Source organism: Volvox carteri (assembly GCF_000143455.1).
Source record: "Volvox carteri f. nagariensis unplaced genomic scaffold VOLCAscaffold_55, whole genome shotgun sequence".
NCBI lineage: Eukaryota > Viridiplantae > Chlorophyta > Chlorophyceae > Chlamydomonadales > Volvocaceae > Volvox > Volvox carteri.
Genome location: NW_003307598.1, coordinates 677,481 through 700,604, shown reverse-complemented (window position 1 = coordinate 700,604; position 23,124 = coordinate 677,481). Strand labels below are relative to the sequence as shown.

General features: G+C 54.4%; 1 protein-coding gene across 1 annotated transcript; it reads left to right on the top strand.

The window, feature by feature from the left end:
• Positions 1–754: 754 nt before the first annotated feature.
• On the top strand, positions 755–9,481 carry VOLCADRAFT_96821 (uncharacterized protein; the record flags this gene model as incomplete). Its single annotated transcript, XM_002955865.1, has 11 exons — positions 755–778; positions 1,090–1,692; positions 1,973–2,850; positions 3,561–3,802; positions 4,521–4,999; positions 5,282–5,552; positions 5,781–5,974; positions 6,654–6,701; positions 8,013–8,336; positions 8,688–9,025; positions 9,250–9,481. The coding sequence occupies 11 exons, from the start codon at positions 755–757 to the stop codon at positions 9,479–9,481; spliced, it is 3,633 nt and encodes a 1,210-aa protein (XP_002955911.1).
• Between the last annotated feature and the right edge of the window lie 13,643 nt (positions 9,482–23,124).

Sequence of the window (23,124 nt, the reverse complement as noted above, 5' to 3'; positions counted from 1 at the left end):
CGGGCCCACGGAAAGGNCGGAGGGGTTGGGCCCCCGAGGGGCAGGAACGGACGGAAGTAAGGTAGTTGACGAGCCGAGGAGGGGCGCCCCAAGTAGGGCCGGGGAAGGCAAGGAAAGCCTGCCCGGCACCGGACAGGCAAGGGGCGAGTCCTGCAGTAAGGTAGGCAACCGTAAGAGAGGGCCAGAGAAAAGGATGCGCAGAGAGAGGGGGCGCGCACCGGGTAGGCAGAAGACACAGTCGGATGAGGAGGATTCGCATAGACGAGGCGTAACAACGGCGAAGGAGGTCGCCGCTTCTGTGGAGAAGCAGAGGCTGGGTGGAGGCGAAGGTGAATGGCAAAGTAGCGACGAGCGAAGTTACCTGTGGCACGAGCCGAACTAGAGGCAACGCGGCGGAGTCTTGGGAACGAGGTAGAGAATATGAATGGTAGGTAAGAGAGTCGGCATGAGGCTGGAGGCTTACGTTTTCTGCTGTCGATGACTGCATTAGGTTATTTTCGTACTCTCTACTCGATTGCCGTGCGAGCGGCCCACCCGCCCTCCCACTAACAGCCAAATGGCTGATCGGAATTGTCTTTGAAGGGTTTGGGTACCGCGGGAGTGTGGTCGCAGACGCAATGGCCTTCCCCACAATAAGTTAGTAGTGAGTACGGATCACGCGATGACGTTTAAGCAATACCGCAGCTGCTCTTAGTGAGCGCTTAATCAAGACAGCATCGATGGCGCTCCAGAATAGAATGACAATGTATCAACGATGATTAAGAACAAACTGCGCAAGGTGGCTGGACGTGCTCACTTTCTTCCCTGCGTGACGGAATAATGTCGAGCACGTCGGCCAGAGCCGTCGGGCCGCCAATGACCGCAGCTGCTGGACATGCATCTGATCCTTATGTGTTGCACAACACCTGCATCACCGGCGGCCTTGGGAGTCCGTTGTTGCTGCAGCCACTTATTACGACTGTCTGGCGTGACCCCGATGAGCCCCTCTCTCGATTACGGAGGATGGTAGCATCTTGGCTGGCCGAAAATCCATATCCTACTCTAGGTGCCCGGAGAGCTCCTCTCGCCGATGTCGTCCACCTTGTCCAGAGAGAGCCATCATTGTCGCCGATTTTGCTTAACTCGGCCACGCCGCTGGCTCATTTGAAGATGATGCTCTTAAGTCCTGAGAGCCGCGAGGTATTTTCGGTCAGGACCGAGATGGACCTAGAAGTGCTTGCGATGGACGAGCTGGCACTCCGGCGCGCGGCTACAAACGCGACCAGCTTAATCAGCGACCTAGAGCAACTGCATTTGTTGTCATCGTCATGGCGATTTAGTCCGGCATCTTGTATCGGGACCACGCCAGCAGCGCAATATACTGGTGCCGGCTTAAATGTCTCGAATAGCCTGGCGGTGAATTACATTAACGGCAGCGGAAATCTCATCACAGGGGCGACATCGTATATAAATAATGGTAATACAGCTTTAACGGGCTGCAGTGCCAACGGACAGCTGCGGACAGTTTTCAGTCTGGGACCTGATGACCGCGATGCTGTTGACCTGCATGCAAATGCGCTGTCGCAAACCGTCCTCAACGCCGTCGTCGCGGCATGGCCGGGTAGCAGCGCCCTGGCAAGACTTAAGCGGCGCGCAGCGCTGGCGCTGGCTGCAGCCGCGGACGGGCCAGAGGGGCCATATTCTATGCTTGCTGTAAGTCCCTGCTTGTTGTTTTCCCTAGTAATTTGTCGAAACCAATGTGCAAGACGCTTTGCCTCCAGTCACATAATTCAGATCAATGCTTTTGCCAATGTTCTCGTTTAACTTAACTTGTTTTTCTTTGTGATTTTGCACTTCCAGCTTTCCAGCTTTGGCTTCCTAACTGGATCCGGTACAGCTTTCTCTCCCAATCTTGCGATTACATGCGCATGTTTTTAAGGCCGTGTGCTCCGATCTTTGTCCCTCGCCACTTCTGCCGTACACGTCCATGAAGTCGGCGCTTGGCGACATCCTGCACCGCCATGAAGCCGACGCGGTGGCGGAGCTCCGGCATCCAGTCACCAAAACCCTTCGCGTCAAGCAGCTTCTGCACGAAGGCAGCCCAACCGATGCGCTGTCGCAGCAAAGCTTGCCGCTGACCCACGGGTCATTGCTGCAGCCCGGCCTGACGGGACAGCCGCCGCCTGGAGATGGAAACGGCGCCGCCGCAACCATCACCACCGGGCCCGGCGTCGATGGAGTCGCCGGCTTCCTACGCGTCGTCAAGGGAAAATATGACATCGTTGTCGTACTGGACTTTTCGGGCCTGATGCGGACGCATGGACATCACCAGCCTGGTGGGCTGCAGGTCACGACATCGGGGACTGTGGGGACAACCTCCGCTGCACAACCCGCACCGGCAATGCTTTTGCAGACATCCCTTAGCACCGGCGGACTCGGCAGCAGGAGCTTCGACCTTGGCACCGCCACCGCAGCGGCTGCCCCCGGCCTGCCCAGCTCCGCTTCCCTGCCGGTGCCTAGCGCCCGACCACCGCCCATGGAGCGCTCTGCTAGTGACTTGGCGGCGGCGGCCATTGAGCTCGGGCTCTCGATGACCAGCGGTGTTGGCGGCGGTGGCGGCCCGTCCACAGCTGCAGGCGCTGGACTGCTTACAGCAAGCGGCGTAAGCGTTTTGCCATCGGCGGCACTGCCTCCAAGCGCAGAGGAGGGTTTATCCGAGCTCGCGCTTCGGGCGTTCCCGGGACCGTCGGCAGCGGCACAGCTGCGGCGCGCGATTGTGGTGCACCTTTCCGGCCTCCCGCGGCGCTGTCAACCGTGGTCGCATTTGGCAGCCTTCGCTGAGAGCATGCAGGCGCTCAAGCCCGCCAGCAAGTGCGTGAGCTCGGGATGTTCTTCACAAGGGGTTAATCTCATATCTTTTGCTTGCAGGTTGCCTCCGTGTGGTTGACACGGAAAGATGTATGTTAGGGAAACGCCCTGAGATTGGAGAGCCGTGCCGAAATCTTTGGGGAAAACTGTATCATACAGGTGCATATTTTTATGGGTTTTATGTACAGTAGAAAATAAGGCGTTCGGTGACTTATCTTTATGGTCTGTTACCGTTGGAAATCGTTTCTTTTTATCGACGTTGACACAAACTTGATACATGTATAAACAATTTAGCCGCGGCAAAGGCATCACTTGAGAAATTTGCTACTTTACAACGGAAAGGTCGATATGATACACTAGTTTGCTCTTGATCCTCGGTTCGGGTAGAGTTTCGGACGACCAAAGTTTCCGACTTACCGTTGCTGCACTAGCCTTTTTCATTATAGAGGTTTAGGCCTTCTTTCATAACAATGTATTTTTAGGTGATATGGCACTGCATCCGCGCAACCAGTTTTATCTTATACCGACCTCGACTTCTCGCAACGTCTCCTTCCAACAACCCTGCCTTTTGATAAGGCGTAACGCCATGATCTACGATGCAAAGCTACCTGCACATACTGGTCAGGCTCCGCTAATTGTTTGCCCCCTATTTCCAGCCCGTCCCCTTCCGGCATTCTTATCGATGTGCCGTACATGCCGTATGTGCCGTACAGGTTGCCCAAGCTAAGGTCCTTTATGATGCATCCCGATTCCCGAGGGGTCTTTCTGGACATTCACTTGCCCGGGCCGGGGGTGGGGTGTGCCCTCGCGGCCTTGGATCTGGCAGCATTGCGGCGTGCCGCCGCCGCCGGCCTGGCCGCCGCCATCACAGCGGCGTGGCCTGGTCAGGCGCCCCTGGAGCGCATCCGGCGGGCGGCCGCCTTCACCCTAGCGTTTGCCGTACGGGGTCCCGCAGGTGAGGCCGGTGGCAGGTGGCACGCGTGTCGTGTCGTGTTGCGCGACCACGGGTGTTCAATGAGGGTAATTGGAATACGGCACGTACGGCATTAGGCCAAGGTATAAGTTCGCCTGCCGTATCTCCAACGCATGTCCCGTGCAAAAGCACAAGTTATGACGCTCTGTCATTAATCGTTCCCCGATCCGTTGTCATCTGAAAAACCACTCCACAGTCCAGCACAGTCCCGCGCCGAAAGCTCCTCTGGTCCTTAGACTGTTTCCACCTTGACTTCACACCTTTTTCATTGCCCCGACTTGGATTCGATGGGGAGACCTGATGAAGGGATCTCATAGGATCTCCTTTTTATCCCATCTAGGCCCTTCTAGACATAGGGTTTGGCACTACTGGTAACGCGCGACCATTGCCATAAAGTTAACCTGCGAGCCGACCAGGAATGGAGTTGGGCCGCTGTCGACCCGGCAGATTCCGTTGGATGCTGGTGGTGGGTGCGGAACCTGAGCGATCCACTGAGAAGTTGACTAGGGTGACTGGATGAGGGTGCCCCGAAATACCGGGGAAGGCAGGGTCTCGCAGGGTAGCTGCCACGGGCGAAGATATAACCCCCTGCTTCACACATCATATACTGCCCTGCCGACGCCCCTGGCTGCTATCTGCTTCACTCGTCCGTGGTTCGTCTTACCCCGCCTTTGCCCGCCTGCCCACCGTTTCCTTTTAGGGCCCTATACGATGCTGGGCAGCGCTCTGGGAACAGCGATCCGAAAGAGAGACAAGGAAGCTTTCGATGCGCTCGCCGGCATGGGAAAGCTGTCTGAGTTACTTGACGATTCGGCGACGACGGGGTCCAACTACACCATCGGCGGAGGCGGCGGAGGCGATGGCGACGGCGGCGGCACCGCCGCCTCTCGAGAATCTGCTGGCAGCGGCCGCGCCGTCAGTGACGGCAGCACCGGCGCATCCGTCGCGGAGGCGGTCTCCGCCGGACCGGGCAGCGGCGGCGCATCCGCCGCGGCGGCGGTTTCCGCTGGACCGAGCAGCGCCGGCGTGGCTGCGGCGGGTGTCGTACGAAGCTCCAGTGACGGTGATGGAGCGGCGGCGGGGGCCCAGCGAAGCAGCGGCGATGGCGGCGCTGTTGCTGGCGGCAACGGCGGCGCCGGCGCAGGCAGCGGCTACATTGTCAGCTTTAAGAAGGACCAGGTGCGAGAATGCCGTACGCTGGCACGAGCGGCATCGTACGGGCATCGTAGGGACACTCGATGGACCGGAAATGGAATGGTGCCTCCATAATTGAGCTTAAAAGCGTTTAAAAAACGCTTAAACGGTCGGTTTTCAAAGCTCTCAACGTTGTATGTTTAAAGTCACACATTTGGTATAGAACTTCCAGACAACCTTGCATGTAAAATTTAGATATGTGCCGCTAATATACATGTTTTCGTACGGATTTATCATTAGTAAGACACAGCTACCTTTGTACGGCAGGACGGCTACATGCGGCTGCGGCTCGAGGCCCTGCTGCTGGACTGGCCTAAAGAGGAGCCCAGCGCTGTCGTTGCCGCCACGTCATTGGCAACGGCTTCTGCCGCCGCGTCAACGGCGTCGTCTGAAGGACCTGCTACTGCTGCGGGACTTCAAATTTCCGGCAGCGGCGGCCTTCAGGTCTCTCTCGAGGCGGCGGTTGCTACTGCTGACGACACCGCCTCCGTCGCTTCCGCCGACATCTCCAGCTACGGCGGCAATGGCGGCCTCGCAGGTCTGTCCCTCGCGGGCCTTATGCCTACCTTTTCCGCCCCCGCTGCGACTTCCTCCGGCCTACCTCCGTCATCATCCGCGCTGCTGTCGCCGCAGCCGCCGCCAGGCGGCGGCGGTGGAGCCGCCGCAGCCGCTGCCGTCGCCGCCGCTGCCGTACCCGATGTGGGCAGCCCTCCCTTGGAGCAGGAGCTGATGCGACGCTTTCCGCCGCCGCCGGGTGCGCCAGCAGGCAGCGAAGCGGCAACGATTGCGGCCGCGAAGCGCTGTATCGCGCGGCTGCTGGCGTGGGCGCCGCCGCCACACCAGCTGACGTTTGCGAAGCTGGGCGCGCAGGTGCCGAAGCTGCTTGGCGGTGCGCGTATCGGACGGAATCTGCGATTGGTGTGCTTGGAGGAGCCTGATGTGTTCTCTGTCCAATCCCAGGTGCGCGGCGGTCGCTTCGTCCCGCACTTTCTCTCTCTTGTGCCGAGGAAGTTAACGATGTATTATATATGTATTGTATATAACAAATGTATAATATATACGTATATATTATTGAGAGAGAGATGGTCTCAATATTGTCAATGTGTAGTTTTAGTTAAAAGAATATATTTTATATAGTAGTAGAATATTATTTAGTTCTTTACAAAAAATATATTAAGTACAATTTATATTCAAATAGAATGTGTAATATTATATTTTATATTACATATATGTAGTATTAAGGTGCGTTCCGCCAGTTTTCTCCTTTCCTTCTTTTTCCGGCGACAACCCTCAACCGCTAGGTGCGTTTGCTTCATGATCGTGACAGCTGCTATTGTAATCATTTAGTACCAGTTGAAATCATATATTTAATAAAACTTAAAATAATAATAAATATTGAAGCTCTCACCCGAACACCCGACACATTAACTAATGCCCTCTCTTGCCGTTGTGGCGCTGCGCCTTCCCCATCCTTGGGGCGCTCGTCCTCCCATCCCCAAAGAGCCCTACCGTACATGTCGTACGCTTGGTGTGTCCGAGACTGCTTCAATTGGCGCATGAACAAGCCGAACGCAAGCTTCATTTATCTTCGCAACACCTACCACAATACCACTTGCTACCACAACCACTGCTGTCGCAGCCGCACCAGCACCAGCAGCAAGAGCTGGGCCAATACAACCTATCGCAGGTGGCTCAGCAGATCTACCCGGCTCAACCCAGCGCGGCCACTGCCGCCGCCGTCTTACAACAGCATGCCGTACAATACTCGCTGCAGATGGCGCATGGTGGCGGCGGCAGCAGTAGCGTCCTCGCTGCTCAGCTGCAGCAGTTACAGTTGCAGCAGCAGCAACAACAACAACAGCAGCAGCAGCAAAGCCAGGTAGTGGCAGCGGCGGCGACGGCGACGGCGGCGGCATCTCGAGCTGGGGCGGCGGCTGTAGCCTTTCAGCAGCAGCAGCAGCAAAACGTCTCCATGTCGCAGCAGCAGCAGCAGCAACAACAGTCCACAATGACTCATCTCCAGCTGCGTCTCCCGAGTTTGGCGCAACGGCTGTTGCAATCGCATGGGCAGCAGCAGCAGGCGCTTCAACGGGATGTTGATATGCTACAGCCGCAGCAACAGCAACTTCAGCAGCAGCAGCAGCAGCAGCAAGCTTTGGGTCAGTACCGTCCGGTGGGTCTGCCGGCGGGGGGGGAAGGGCCTGATGGCAACATGCCTTCGGAACTAACCCGTCAGGGAGCACTAGGATGGGCCCTTGGCTGGCAGCAGCAGCCGCAACAGCAACAACAACAACAACAACACTCTCAACAGTCGACGCAACAGCAGCAGCTGCTACTGCTACAACAGCAACAACAGCATCAACAGCAGCAGCAGGCGGCACAACAGCAGCAACTGCAGCAGAAGCCGACGCTCAGGCATCAAAATAGCTTGGGTTCCGCCAACGGCGGCGGCAGTGGCAGTGCCGTACATTCACGAGTGTACGACGAGCGGATGTCGCTCAATGGGTCTACGCCGCTGCCGTCTCTAAGCTCCGTCGGCAGCATCGGTGGACGTGACGGCTTAAGCGCGGGTAATTTGTCGTTGGATTCCGTACCGTTATCCTGGCATGGAGCTGGATGCGGCGGCGGTGCTGCCGCCGCCGCCGTCACCGCCGTCGGCAGTAGCGTCTCCCAGCAGCCTAGCCAGCAACTTCAGTTCCAGCAACAGCATCAGCAGATGGCGGTAGCGGCAGCGGCGGTGGCGGCGGGTCGATCTGCGGGCGTGCAAAGGATACAAGACTTCGCTGCCTCTGCGCTGATGGCGGAGCAGGCTCTGCGGCAGCAGCAACAGCAGCACGCCGCAGCAGCAGGGAACGGTAACGGCAGCGGCGGTGCTGTCGCGTCTGTGGCGGCGGTGGCGGCGGCGGCGGCACCGCCCAACACGCCCATCCACGTCGTCTCAGATCCGTACTGCCCGGACTTCCTCGCCATACTGCAACACTGCCACGCCTGCGCGCAGATCGGCATTGCCGTACATGGTTACGACGGTCGTCCGGCGTTGGTTTCGTTGTATGCGCCGCCGGCATTGTCAATTAGTGGCGGCAGCGCCGCCACTGCCGCCGCCGCCGCCAGTGGAGGCAGTGACAGCGGAGCTGGCGGCGGCGGTAGCGCCGCAAGCGGTGCCGCGGCCACGGAGGCATGGCCAGCGGCGGTGTACGTCTTGGACTGTACGGCAAACTGCACCGGCGATGGACCGGAGGCGATTGGGGGAGTGCTATTGACCAGTCTCCGGGGACTTCTGGAGGACCCCGGGGTAGCGAAGGTGGTGCATGGTTGCGAACAGGTGGGCTGGTGGACGAGCAGGCATGTCGTACAGCAGCGAGCCACGCGTTTTACTGGAAAGGGTTGTTTGGAATGTGCTTGCGAGTGTCGCCCATGTCGCCTGTCGTCGCCGGGTATATTGACGCGACGCGGCACGGAGTTTCGCTTCTGGCACCGAAACCAAAAATCGTTTTCTGCTTTATTCCTCTTAGCATTTAGAGCCAACTTATTTCCCACATCCTCAACCTCTAGAGAACCAAACGTTGCCATTTTAGCTGAACCGGTTCGTACTTCAAAAAAAACTATAATAAAGTTGATGTGACGTTAAAGCTTGGAAATTTTTCAGAAAAAACTTCCCGTTTTGCCTAATCAGGTTCGTCCCCTGGAGCTTGCCTCGGGCGCCGCCATCGCGCCCCTACTGGACACTGCCGTACTCCTCAACGCCATCTTCACGCTGCTGCCCCCGCTGCCGCCGCCGCCGCCCGCCGCCGCCGTGGCCGTGGCAGCGGCCTCGGGGCCGCTGCCGTCAATCGGCTACAGCTCCGCTGAAGCAGCGGCTGTAGCCCAGCTATGGATTCACGTGACCGAGCTCCGAGCGGTGCTACAGTCTGTGGAGCTCTGGGCAGACCGACCGGAATTGTTGGCTGTACTCGGTGGAGTACATTTCGCGGCGCATCGAGCGGAGCTTTGGGCGGTGGCTGGGAGGGACAGGTGTGCGCGCGCGTGCGCGTATTGTTATGGCCGTGGAATTCAAGTTTTTCCAGGATTCATATTTCAAATTCCAAATTTACATATGGCAGACATCCCAGGATCCAATTTAAAAAAAAGATTCTCAAACTTTAGGATCTGCCCGTAATTTTCTGTCTTTCCTGAAACTCTCAAAATATAAATCTCTGATGCACTGTCCTACTCTCCACTGTTCCCGTCACCACCAGGCTTTGGTTGTCACGACCGCTGAGCGACGGCCAAGTGCTGGTGGCGGCTCAATCTGTACGGCACCTACCGGAGCTCTGGTCCGCGCTATGCGAGGCCATCCCCTGGCTGGCGGCGCACGCGGCGCTGCGGATGATGCAGCACCTGCGATGCTCCGCCGCGACGGCGGCGGCAGCAGCGGCGGCGGCGGCGGCGACGTCGGGCCTAGGGTTGCGCCTGCCGCGGCAAATATAAATAAACCTCAGCGGCGGCAACGGATTCCCCTTTGTGTATCTTCATAATATTCAGAACACGTTCTGGTAGATAAGAAGGTAGGGAGGCACGGACGAAAACGGGCGGCATGACGTGGAGGCAGTTGGGAGTTGGTCGCAACGACCATGGACGAGCGTGGCTCTAATCTGGGAGGGGCTCCGTTGCACTCAGCGATGATGCGGCCATGTGATGGTCCGACCGTCTGAGGTCCTTGGGTGAAGATGAAAGTGGAAATAGGTGCATGGAAGGGGTTCTTTTGGCCGGCGTCTGCTGGGGGATGGGGTTGGCGCCTGCAGCACAGGCACCGTCATTACCGGGGCGGTTACGGTTTTAGCAGTTTTCACGGTTTTAGGAGTTTTTATGGCGTTAAAATTGAATTGAATGGCGGCCATAAGCCTCTACAGGAGTTTAAGTTGGGCCAGGAGGAGAGCAGCAGACAAGGACAGATGGTGCGTGTCAGGCGAGATGAAATCAGGCGTTGATGGGCTCTTCTCACGCCCCAAGTACAAATTGAAAGACGTAACGGCCGTAGCTATGGTTTTGGAACAGGGAATTACGAGAAAGACCGTTGGTCGTTGATAGTTTCGGTTGCTGGTCTCCCAGCATATAGGACCATCCTCGAACGCTCCGTAATATGTTGTTTTAGAGGATTTAGCGCTTTTGGATGGTAAGGTGTCGTACACCGCCACAGGGATCTTGCGTTTGTTTATCGCGGGGATGCGGTTGGGCTTGTACGACACGGGAGCGTTATTGTGTCCTGAAGCCTGGTAGGAGGTTTTAGGGTTTTGCAGGTCTTTCGGGTTTTCTATACATACATATGCATCTGTGTTACAAATCTGAAGCGCTTTTTATTTTAGTCTGGTGTGCACTATTGCTGTCCTGTGTATCGACATGTCGTACACTTGTACGGGTGGGTACGGCTACCCTGTGTGTACCTATGTGCATTTATCTTTTCGGATATCTATGCGTGCGTGCGGTGCGTGCGGTGCGGTGCCTGTTGCCTCAGCGGTTGTGTTATGTGTACCTAACGGCGTACATCTCCATTGGCGTACATAAAAAGGAAAATCGCTGCTGTTGCTCCGCACACGCACACGCATACATACGCAAACATGTCCCGTCGCTTGCGGATGCAAAAGATTAGGATTATGCATTTGCGTATAATGAATGTGTGTATGTATGTATGTATGTATATATGTACGTAACTTTGTGGTTATGCGCGTGCGTGTCTGCGTATGATGATGTGTGCTTATGCGAGCTTGTCCTAGCCTAGCTAGTCTAGGTGCGGATGAAAATGTATGTATGTATGTATGCATAGGTGTGGGTGTGGGTGGGTGTGGGTATATTGATGAGCTGAGGCCGGTAGTAGATAGAAGATTCGTATTGAGAATCAGGGAACCTATATGTCTTGTCGTACGGTTGTCGTACGGCTGCCTGCATGTGCCCTCAAGTTCTCTTATCGCGTGTCGCCACCGCTTTTTTGTTGCCTGTTCTGGAGGTGGGACCTTGAGGGCTTCCCTTGAGCCTTTCCTAGCTAGCTAGGTTAGTTGGCTGGCAATTACTTTTATATAGTGCAAGCAAGCGGTCATGTCGTACGGTTGTACGGATGGACAGCAAATACGACGGAAAAAGCAACAAGGACGGAAAAATGTGTACGCGCGTGGGTTGATATGTGCATGTTCGTCTAAGAGCTGCTGCCTCAAGAGGTGGGACCGGACAGCGTTTTGTACTGCAGGCAGTACATTTGTTGTACGGAGAATCGCCCTGCGGCGAGCCGTAGTGATTGTGATTACATTTGGAACGTCCGTACGCTGCTGCTGTATGCGGTTATTGGTTGGTTGGTTGGTTAGTTGGTTGGGATAATCTGGGGCCCTGTTGGCGAAAACTGTTGGGAGGGATCGGTCTGGAGGAACAAGGTCCTGCTCAAGAGGAACAAAATACGGAAGGCAGTTATGGTAGTTGCATGGCGGTTGTGGTAGTTGTCTTTAGATAGTTGGCCGCACATCGGTCGTTGAGGAAATGTGCAATCCTCTGTCGGGAAGGTGTCAGCAAAATTGACATCCCTACTGCCGTACTTTTCACTTGTTTTGGGGTGCCCTAAACAAGTATACTTGGCGGTTTTGAAAGATGAGCCGCGCGCGTTGTGCCGTACCGGCCGTACAAGGCCGTACTTGTTTCCCGACAAACCGTTTCCGAAAGAACGGATGGAGGATGAACCTCGGCATGCGAGGTGTCATATTTGTTGCACGTTTACGTCTGGGATCCCGCATAAGTTTCTTCAGAGCGCAGTTGGTGGTGGCGGTAGTTGTGATCATTGAAGGGGTTAGCTAGGGATCCATGCGCCTAGACTCCTCCTGCCATCCGCGCACGTTGGGACACAGAAATGCGTTACACACATATATATGCGCATGCGCAGAATCGCATCTGCTTAGGTGTGTGTACAGCATAGCAGCTCGTTGCTGTGTACGGACGTTTTTGGTAGCACCTTGTAGTACTGCAGTACAAGAATGCACTGCAGAAGAAGCGGCACTGGGGGTTTGGGGCGGCTATTTTTCTAAGCGTGCTTCGATGGGTGGCTTGGGTCGTTTGACAGTTGCGGCGGTTAAGGTATGAAGGTACGAATATCGGTATTAGAGAATGGAGCATATAGCTTTTTTTAGTGTGGGATTCTGTTCCACAACCTTGCTTGGGTGTGGTTCCGGAGCTGTTGGAAGGTCGAGATTCGGAACGTTCTTTATCATCTGCTTTCCCAGGTTGCCGTACCCCTTGTGGCGGGGGAAGGGGATGGAGGAGGCCGATTTCATCTGCTGAAGTCTTTGGGCATGTCAATCTGTCTGTCTGTCAATCTGTCTGTCTGTCTATCTACCTATGTATCTGTTGTCTGTCAGTCTAATATATAGGCGCCGAACTTTGCGTTAATATTGGATGGGGTCTTGATGCCGATGTAAGCCCATTCATGAAAACAGATTATCTCTTTTTTAAACTTTTTGGGAAAGGAAAAGACTTTCGACTTCAGGCGGAGAAAGGGGTACCGCGGCGGGTCGAAACGACGCGCATGTTGCGATAGAGGAATGGGGTCACGCGGGTTGGGGTATATAAGCATGTGCGTGCGCACGCCTGTGGTTGTCTGTATGTCGCCGTAGCTCTGGCGACAGCCAAGTCTGTGCAACCTGGTCCGCGGCGATGATGCCGCATGTGCCGCGCGGGCGTGTTTCCTTTCCTATCCATTGCGACATGCGGGGTGTCGTAATGCCGTACATGTGGCCTGCGCGCGTGTAAGGTCTGGAATGTACGGCGGGGTACATTTAGGATGTGTGCTTGGATCTCATCGTCGACAGAGATGTACAGCGATCTGCCGTACATATGTAGTGAAGAACGTTTGTTAATTAACGGGTTTTTTATAAAGGAAACAGCATCGAGGTCTCTGCGTGTATCTGTGTACGAGGGGGGAGGCTTAGGCGGGCGTCGACAGGAGTGGGTTCTAAGAATCTGCGGATTCTGGCAACTCCTCTGAAGGGTGCTCTGAAGGGTTTCACGCACATATACGTAGGAGATGCCGTACCGGCCTTCGCTATGCGTTTTTGCCTCTCTTGGCAGCTAGGTGAGTTTCCTCTCCCGCTATTTTATGGTAAGAAACTTCCTACGTGCACCGGGGGGGTTCAGCACGCGTACGGAAACCGAGCTTCAGCGGCGACCGCGGCAGCGACACGGGCCGCGAGCATTGCGTGTAGTGTTGGGTTTTAGTGGTGGGTTATGTTATTGGGGTGGTGCTCGGGCTACAACGATGACGCGTCGCGACATGGCGCGCTATTGGGGGATCTGTCCCCCATAATGCGGTTTGTGGTTGGAGGCTTTACGGGGGTCCCACACGGGACGAGAGCGCTGCTACTGCAGATGCTACGGCTGCTACTAGTGCTGATGTTGTTGCTGCTACTGCTGTTGCTATTGCTGGTGTTGCGGCTTGCTGCTACTGCTGTTGCTGCTCTGTACGGCGGTAACCTGAGTTTGGAGGTTGCACTGCAGCGCTGTATTAGCAGCAGCAGTAGCAGCAGGCTTAAGGGCTGTGCACCTTGCAAGTGCCGCGACACTGTTGCCCGAGATATATAACACATATTTGCGTTGGTAAAAGAGCGCCTGGTCCTAGGTGACAAGGTCGAGCGAGAGTGTGATGTGGTTTTCGGGTGTGGAAGATGCGTTGCTTTTCCTAGTCATCGCTTCTACGGCTGTGCGGGGGTGTTGGTGCGACTCTTGGGAGGGCCGCGGGGGCTCCATGAGAGATGTGAGATTTTGGCAATCGCCTCACGTGGTCCTGCCGTACATCCCGTACATGTACGGGAAAGCAACAAGTATGCCGTATAACATCAGTGACTATGGCCTTAGGTGTGCGTGGGTACTTCTGGGACCCCAGTACGAATTGTTTGTTGGAATAATTAATATCCGTGTTATGTCTCAGCAGCTGCCAAAATGTTTTTTTCAAAGTTGGGTAGATTTTTGCCTGTTGAACGGCGCTCCGGTCCGTACTTTATTTGCATTAGGGAGCACCTTCCGTGCGCGCGTGCCTTGTCAATTCCCTTGGGGCTATGCAAAAATGCCGTAAAAGTGGATGTGTACGAGAAAGCTGGTGTACGGCAAAACAGTGCGGAAATTGCGTGCCGCAATATGCTGTCCTACATTTCCAAGCTCTGTTTTGCCCTCATGTCATTGCAGCCGCGGAGGGGAGACAGGTGAAATTCTGCAAGATGAGCGTTGCATTGTTGACAAACTTGGATGCATTTGCGGCGCTGCGTTTGGCAAAGGCCGTTTCTCGGCGGTTACATTACCGGCCCATGGGTCCGTGTGAGATGTAGGAAGTAGGCTAACGGCGGGGCGAACTCATGGCGGGGAGGGAGGAATACAGGCCTGAAGGACGCTGCCGCTATCTTGCGACTTCGTTTACGTTTTTGGAGCTTCGCTTCCTCCTGGCAGAAGTCGTGTTGCCAGTTTAGGATGCGAGGGCCTGGCGAGAAGGCTGGCCCTGCTGGCGGTGTTCTTGATGCTAACAGGTTGGGTCCAGGTTGGTTGCCTAATTAGGAAGAGGGGCGGGGAGGAGGAATGCTATTGTTACAGTGGACCCCGAACGGGTCGAGTGCAGCGCCCCTAGGAATGCCTCCCGCACAACACTGTGGGCCTTATTCAAAAAGAACTCGGCCAGGCCGTACTAAGGGAAAGCAGGTAGAGGAGGTTGGGGATGATGGAGAAGGGGAGGAGCTGGATGGCGTTTGGGTGGATACCAGTGGAGCAATGGGTGAAGTGGATCTCGTGTAGGCGACAAAAAGGCCGGCGACGGCGACGTGGGGGTGGGAGCGTGAAGGTGACGTGAACGATCTGTGAGCTCATCAGCGAAACCCTGCTCACGTCGTCGCTTGCGGCCTCTGCACAGTATAGTCGTACTGGTCGTACAGCGATGGACGTAATTCATGCAAAGCACAAGAAAGGAAGTAAAACGTGTTCGGGTTAATTTTCGGAGACGTGCAAGACTTTGCCCCAGGCCTTCTGCTAACCCTGCCTTCTGCCTGTTATTCGGACGAGAAGGCACTCTGGTGCCGAGTACGGACTGAGAATGGTCGTACATGTTCGTACAATGACCATTATCACATTATTGTTGTTGCTGCTGCGGCTGCTACTACTGCTCAATGGCGATGTTGGACTAATGAGAGAAGGCACTTTTATATATCGTCGTGGGGCTTGATTGGCGCTTATTATGCACATGCCGTACGACTCCATAGGTGTCGTACATGGGTTATTGCGGTTGTTGACAGATACTCTGGTGTCTTGCTATCTTAGAGCAAATCTGAAAGCTGGACGGATGACTGTATGCTAACCAGTCACGCATAGGAGTTTTTTTAATCAGTTTTTTGTTTTTTTGTTTCAGGTTTTCTTCTCAATCAGCATGATCCCGCGACTGCCCTGCCCGGATGCCCGGCTTCTTCCCACCTACCTACCTTCATGGTTGCTTTGGGCGCCTGCAGAGCGACCGGTGTTCCTGCCGCACAAAACGTTCTGCCGGGCGTTAGCACTTGACATGTCTCCTATCTGCTCGTGTAGAATTAATTCATCGCGGGGGAGCATTAATGCTATGCGAGGTGTCAAATATTATCCCCCGATTGTCGCATATATTGCCCTGGAAGGCTAGCTGGCCGGCTGAATGTCAAGGTATACTACGCTATGCGATGCTATGCAAACGTAGTAAGGTCTGCTATTCTGTGCTATAAAATAGCCGTGGTATGCTTGATGTGAGAGTTGATGTGTAAGGCAACGGAGGCAAGAATTTTAGGGGCAGAACTGGGGCATGGTGTCCGAGCTTATGGGGCCTTCACCTGGATTTCGCTGACCGGTCAGGGCATGACGCGGGGTCTGCGGCTTTAGCGTGCGGAGTGCATTTACATTTGAGTTGAAAAATGTTGCTAGGTCTACGGAATGTTGCTTTCTGCAGGTTTGTGCAATTCCTGTAACAGCAGAGCTACGAATCATAATAATAGTAAGGAAGGATCCAACGCCGAGCCTCTCTTGTCAGCGGCCTTTATTTTTCCCTTTAGCAACTGCAGCACCTTACAGCTATTTCCATATCGGTGGTTTCCTTAGCAGCAAGGCTTAGTCTCGCCCGGGCACTCGCTCTTTGTGCCCTCCTAGCTTCAACCAAGTACTCACGACAACCGAGGCGAACCCAACCAAACAACCAACCAGGGTTCGACACCCCGTACGGGGCCCGTAAGTTTTTGGCCTTTTTTCGGTATCCCCGTCAGGGCCCGTAGAACTTTTCGGTGGCTCCCGTAAGGATTTTGGGGCGCGAAGCGCCCCGTACGGGGCCGCCCCCGGACCGCCCGAAGGCCGGTTACGGTGGCTCCCGTAAGGATTTTAAGGATTTATAAGAGGCCGTACGGGACCACCTTAAAATTGTCGGACCTATGGGGCTCTGGTAAGCTCGCTCATCTATTGTGGGAACGGAGCTGGTTGTAGCCACTCCTCACCGATCTCATGTTCGGTCCGGACGCAGGTGGAAAGCCTGCAAGCCAACCTGTTCCCACAAAGAAAGTAGATGATAAGCCTTGCAAAGAATGTAGGGTTAGGGACTCGAAGCTGATTGACAAGAACCGCAGGCCTGAAAGTTGACCGAAAGATTTGTGTTATAGGCAACCCCAACGATGCTCCTGAGGAGCTTGGCTCTGAGGATTTTGATGAAGATGAGGATGAGGAGGACGAGAAAGAGGAGCAGAAGGGATGGGCGGCCAAGGCGGCCAAGGCGCTTGGCTTTCGCTGAGTGTGCCGTGTCCCCGAGTGTAATGGTTCACGAGAAAGTAACGAAAATAACGATTTACAGGGCAAAAAAATGCAAAGCGTCACTTTCCACAGCGTTTTAGCCAAGGACAGTGTCCCCCTAAAGGTTTTGCGGGGGTTACGGGGGCCCCCGTAAGGTTTTCGGCCGGTACAGGAGCCTGGTACGGGGGCCCCTCCGTAAGGAAAATTTGGGAGGTACGGGGGAGTCCGCAAGTTTCATGAAGGTCAGTTTCGAACCCTGCAACCAACACAACCGAATGAGTTGCTTACTAAGAAATCCAGTCAAACTCCAAGCCTTCCTTTTTGATTGGAGGAGCTCAACTAAATAATTGATGCATGTCGGTAAACGTACGTGGTCTTAGGCGGGGTAGAGGTCTTCGGTCTTCGGGAAAGCGCGTGGAAGGACCTTGAAGGCAACGGAGGACTCGGATGAATGCGAGGCGGCTGGTGCGAATGTCAGCTCGGCCCATTTGGTCCTTTGCTGTGCTGCATATTTTTTCACATCGCCCCTGCTAATGTAGGTGCGGCTGTTCACGTGCAACGGTAGCAGCGATCTGTACAGCAGTCCCGGTTTCTAGATGGCTGGCGGTCCAGGGCCAGAGGGTTGCAAAAATCGGAGATTGGGGGCAGGTATCCAGGGCTACCTTCCCATGAGGTGGCCAAAGCCTGCTAACTGGAGCAGCAGCCTCGCAAGCGAGAAGCAACAGGCAGCAGCCATGATGCGGCTTCGGTTGTGCTCGCGGCCTCTAGCGGTTGGACAGCTATCCTTGCTGGATATCACCTTGCAGGAGGCGCTAAGCAGAAGGCGCTAAGCACACATCTTGAGCTGGAATAATATTTTGTAACTTCTATTTGCGTATGTTTGCCAGGGTTTGATAGCGTTGGCATGTTTCCTGTTGTTGGTGATTAGGCTGCCATGAACATTTTGCCGTGGTGACAAGGCAATCATGTGTGTGTGGTTGTTACAGTGGGCTCCAGACTCCCGAAGAGTAGAGCCATCGGGCCAGCTGGCCGTGCACTGCAGTAGAGACTAATATACCAATAGAGACCATCACCTCAGACAATCATGTCTTTCGTTTTGGCTACTAGCATATAAAAAACTACTATGTGCCACGCTACCTGCACTGTATTCTCATGCTTTATCCTTATCTTTGTTATTGGTGAACATGAGGTTGTTGGGTGTTGGGTCGTCCTATTTGGATCTGGGCTTCGGAGGCTTGGGCCGTTTGATCAAGCATGTGAAGTTTAACTTCCAGCCGAGGTTTACATAATCAGAATTATATTATGAACAATTAAAAAAGTGTGCTTCAGAGCTCCGCTCCGCTCCGCTTCAAAGATGCAGTGACACCGTGTTGTCACAAGTTATGTTCGGAGGAAGCCCCGATGCGCAATATCCCTTCTGATATAGGGCAGATCGTAACCAGCCCAGCAAATTTAGGTGGTCAACAATACGGCATCTGCAAGCTCAAGGGAAAGTTTGCATGTTTAAGAAACATTTTGGGATAGGTTGAGGGAATACGTAATGCCTTGAAGTGCCGTTCAGCAATCTGCTGATTGCTGCTTAAAGAAAATTGTAGGAAGGTACGGTTTCACTGTATCAAAAAGGCTACCAGACAACTCAAGCTGTATTCATAAATTTGTATTGAAGGAGCGTCGCTAATATTGCCAAGCTATTCATGGGTTGAGGCGAGAATAATGAAACCTGCCCTGGAAGCACGACTGAGTTTGCAAGCCGTCGGTTATCCCATTCCGCCATCAACGACAAGGCGGGTGCCGTTTTCATCGAATACATCAAAAATAGGTAGTCGTAGCTTTTGCAGCTATCTAATGTAACCTTTGCTTGGGGGGTTTGGATATCGGACCAGATGTGCCAACTATGTCGGCGTCGGTGTTCTACCGCTTCAATGATTCTCCTCCATGTTTTAATTATATATGGCGTAAGGACGGCATGGAGTGAAAGCGAATGCCAGATCAACCTTCAGGACAGGGTGGATGACTATGACGCCACCTACGTTTCCACCCTTTCCTGCACTGGCGATAAAGTTTACTTCAGCCTGCCTATCTCTTTCGATGAAGACCACTCAGTCAATGCTACAGGTAGGTGGTCGGGGTCAATGCTGACAGCACACCAGCCATTTAGCCAAACCAGGTGCCCGCCTACGTTGAGCCGTAGGGCCTAGGTGCAACGCCTGTGCCCTCCCCTGGCACAAACCCTGTTCCTGCAAAATCCTTGAGGCACGCTGGGCTCAGCATGGTTTGTGTGTAAAATTTGCAGAAACGTTACACGGTCTCAACAGCATGGCTCCTGCAAACTAGCTCCCCCCAGTACCCTACCAACTCATAGGAGCTGTAACATCACCTACCTAACGGCATCCGGACATATCATAGCAATACCGAACACCGAACACCATCATAGCAGCAGTGCCAGAAAGCGCTTAACCCTCTGTTATGACTTCAGTAGGGGGTAGGCAGGTGGTGCATCAGGCAGGCAGGGGGGCTCCTACCGCGCGGCCAGGGCCACACACACACACACACACATGTGAGCATCCACTTACAGCCGGCGCGATTTTGTTTTGCCCATTAGTAATGTGCATGCGAGCACGAGATGTGAGAGAATATTCCACTCCGAGGGAAAGCTGATCTGTGCCTGGGGGTGCCAAACGCCTGGGTGACTATAGCCACAGGCCCCCACGCACATCACCTGCCCCTGCAGCAACCTACCGATGGACAATTTATCCTGTACCTGCTGCAGGCTCCGCAATTGTAAGCTTTAGTGACAATATTTATGGAATCGGGCTCGATGGCGCCAAGAATGTGACTTTCACCAGTGTTAATTTTACCAACTTCGACTTCTATGGCCCATACGCCTTCTGGATCTCAAGATGCCAAGGAATCACAATCCAAAACCTGACCTTTGACAGTCTGTGGTTCGGAGAGAGTACATGGTACAAAGCCTGGGCTCCAATTCTCATTGTGAACAGCTCCGTGACTATCGACGGCGCGGTTTTTACCGGCCTGGGCGTGGGACGGGCCGGCAAAGCGTTGCCAGCAGTCATCCGCTTCGTAAACAGCATCGCCACCCTTTCCAATGTCGGGTTTCGCAATCTCACATTCACGCCAGACAGGATGGCCGCGACTATCCGCGTCGATAACAGCTCACTTACCATCGATGGGGGATGTTCCTGGACGGATGTAACTGCCAACAATGACGGATACCTGTTGGAGGCAGTCAACGGTGCCCATGTACACCTCCGGGGATGCTCCATATCTCAAATACCGTCAGCCGCGGCAGTCTTCCACTTGGCGTCGGGGGCCAGCATCATCCTGGACAACAGCAACAGCCTGTTCGTGGAAACTTTTGGCAGCCGGACTCCCGTTATAGTTGCGGATCTGGAGACGGGGTTGATCTCCTTGCCGGACGAGCAGATCCTAAAAGGTGGCGTTCCGGGTGCCCCGAAAGAGCTCGCCGGGAATTCGACCTGGAAAGCTCCGGCTGTTGCCTTGGCGGGGAGTTATCATGGCCCAGCTCCGCCGCTACAGCTTGGGAGGGTGGTAGTTGAAGTCTGGAGAGGCAGGATAGCTACATTCGAGGACTGTACCCTCTTTCGGCTCGTGATGCTTGACGGCAGCACAGCGATTTTGCGGAATGTGTCGTTCAGCAGCCGAGTGATAGGGTTCCAAAGGCCGCCGTTGGAGTTCAGGGGGTCGTCCGCTGGCAACGTGACAGACTGTGTTTTCCGCTCGATATCCGCCTTTGATGATGGATCAGATGTACCATATGGCTTTCCAGCTGCTATCCTAGTGGACGTCAGATCCTCCACAGTTAACGTCACAAACTGCGTCTTCGACCAAATCTCCTGGAACAACTCGGCCATAGACCGGGACAGATCAGTCATAAGTGTGTATGCTGGCGGTTTTTTGCGGATCGTAAATACGAGCTTCAGTGCCATTGGAGGTAGCGGCACTGCCGTACAAGCCGACAGAGGATCGACTCTGGAGATGACAGGTGTCAACATTACAGATATCAACACCGCTGGGAGTCGTCGTGCGGCAGTTTTGATTACGGACAGCAGCTCACTTCGCGCATGGAAGAGCCGTTGGAGCGTAATTGATGTCAACTCAAGTGACAGTGCTGCTGCCATAGACGCCAGAGACATCGCTGAAGTTACATTGGATGGTTGCAACTTCACCAGTATTGCTTCGCATCAGGCTGCTGTTGTGCAGATTGATGGCTCAGGAAGAAATTCAGCAGGACAGGTCAACATTGTGGGCTGTACTTGGCAGGACGTGACATCGGCCAGCGGTGCGTTGTGGTTTAACAAAGTGACTGGGGTCATCACAATCAACGACACGCAGTTCAAGGACTGTAGGTCCGGCTCCTCCATGGGGACCCTGGCGCTGTTGGACTGTCAGGCGCCCAACCTGCTATCACACCTCCAGTTCCAGAACAACACGGCCTCTACCGGAAGCGGCGTATTCTTGTCTAAATCCTCTGCGTCCATCTCCAACAGGTAGGTGTGTGTGTGTATGTGTATGTGTGTGTCACCGCGGTCTACATTACATTACGTTAACATTACATAGATCTGTCTTTCCGGCGGGTGCTGCCTGCCTGCACCTTGCATGCATGTGCTTGGCTGCTGACCTGCTAGCACAGGCAGTAGCAGCAGAACCCCTAACAACACCTTAGAAGTGTCAGAAAATCAGTTTAGCAGCGCATGCGGCCTTCAGGGGCCTCCCGGTGTTCTTTTGGATTGTGTTACGTTCCACAGCGCCCTGCAGGCAGAAGAGCACCACCACCGCAGTCACATAGTTTGTGCCTGAATACGCTATCATGCTCGTACATCTCGCAATATGATGGTGTTACAGAGTGAATGGCTTCTTCTGGCCCATGACCAAATAAATATAAAATAGAGGTTTGCGTGGTGAGCGAGCGAGGTGCAGCAGCAGCATGCATGCTCCGTTTTGTACCCGCCGGTACCTCAGCTTCGTTGTACACCTACCGTATTGCGCTGCCTTCTTGCATGTCGCGTTATGTGCTTGATTGGTAAGGTGAGAGCTGCATGCGCCTAGCGAACAACACCACTCGAGCACGAACCACGGAGCTCTACCGGAGCTTTTGGCGAATGCGTTTTACAAATCTTGCCAGGCAGAGGATTCATGCATCACGTAACGATAAAAAGAAACCCTTCCCTGTAACGCACACACACATGTGCATGCAAGGAGATGGCTGCTTCAAGCAGTAAGCGCCCCGTCCCAACCCAACCCAACTAATAAAACTCTTCCTTTTTCGCACTCTCTCTACCCGGGGGTCCCCCCCCCACACACACAATGTAGTGTTTTCCAAGACAACAACGCGACGTCGAGTTGGTGGGGTGGAGCTGCCATTGGTGCAGTGTCTGGCAGCCTCAACATCACAGCCTCACAGTTTTTCAGGAACAAGGCTCTGAGCTACGGTGGCGCACTTTCCGCCCTTTCTGGCGCCAGCATCAATTGCAGCAACTGCAACTTCAATGCTAATAGTGGGACCTCCGGTGGGGCAGTCTACTTGGAGGGTTCGGTATCAGGCTCGTTCAAGGACAGCATCTTCATTTCAAACAAAGCTGTTAATGGGAGCGGTGGAGCCGTCTTTGCGGATTCCAGCAGCCTTTACCTCTCCGCGTGCGACTTCATCTCCAACACAGCGCCGGCCTACAGCCGTGGCGGCGGCGCTGTAAGAGCTCTGAGCAGCAATGTGTCAATCAGCAAGGGCAGCACCTTCACGCGCAACACTGCCCGGCAAGGAGGTGCAATCTCAGCTCAATCATCTACCCTGGTTCTCTTGGAGATCAGCTTTTTAGCAAACTCTGCGGACGATTACGGTGGTGCGTTGCTTGTCTCTGGCAGCAGCAACCTAACCTTGCAGGACGCCGTCTTGACGGGTAACAGCGCCACACAGGGAGGGGCGTTGTGTGTAGATTGCGGTGTGGTTAACATACTCCAGGGGAGCTCCAGTGTGGTTCGCGTCCCCTATGACGTCGACATAGCAGCCACCAACCGGACGCCCTTATTGGATAAGTTGGATGAAGCCTTCAACGTCTCGCCGACGCGCATTGACGGCTGCACGTTCACGCAGAACAGCTGCACTAAAAGCTCTACCGGAATAAGCTTGTTGGGCGGCGCAATATACGCCAATAGTCAGGTTTTTATTCGAGCATCAGATTTTATCAGTAACACTTGCCCCAGTGGTGGTGCTACGGCGTTTAACTTGAACCAGAGACCCAATGACTTGGTCATTGTCGCACAGAGCAGCTTTCGTTTCAACCGCGCCACGGAAC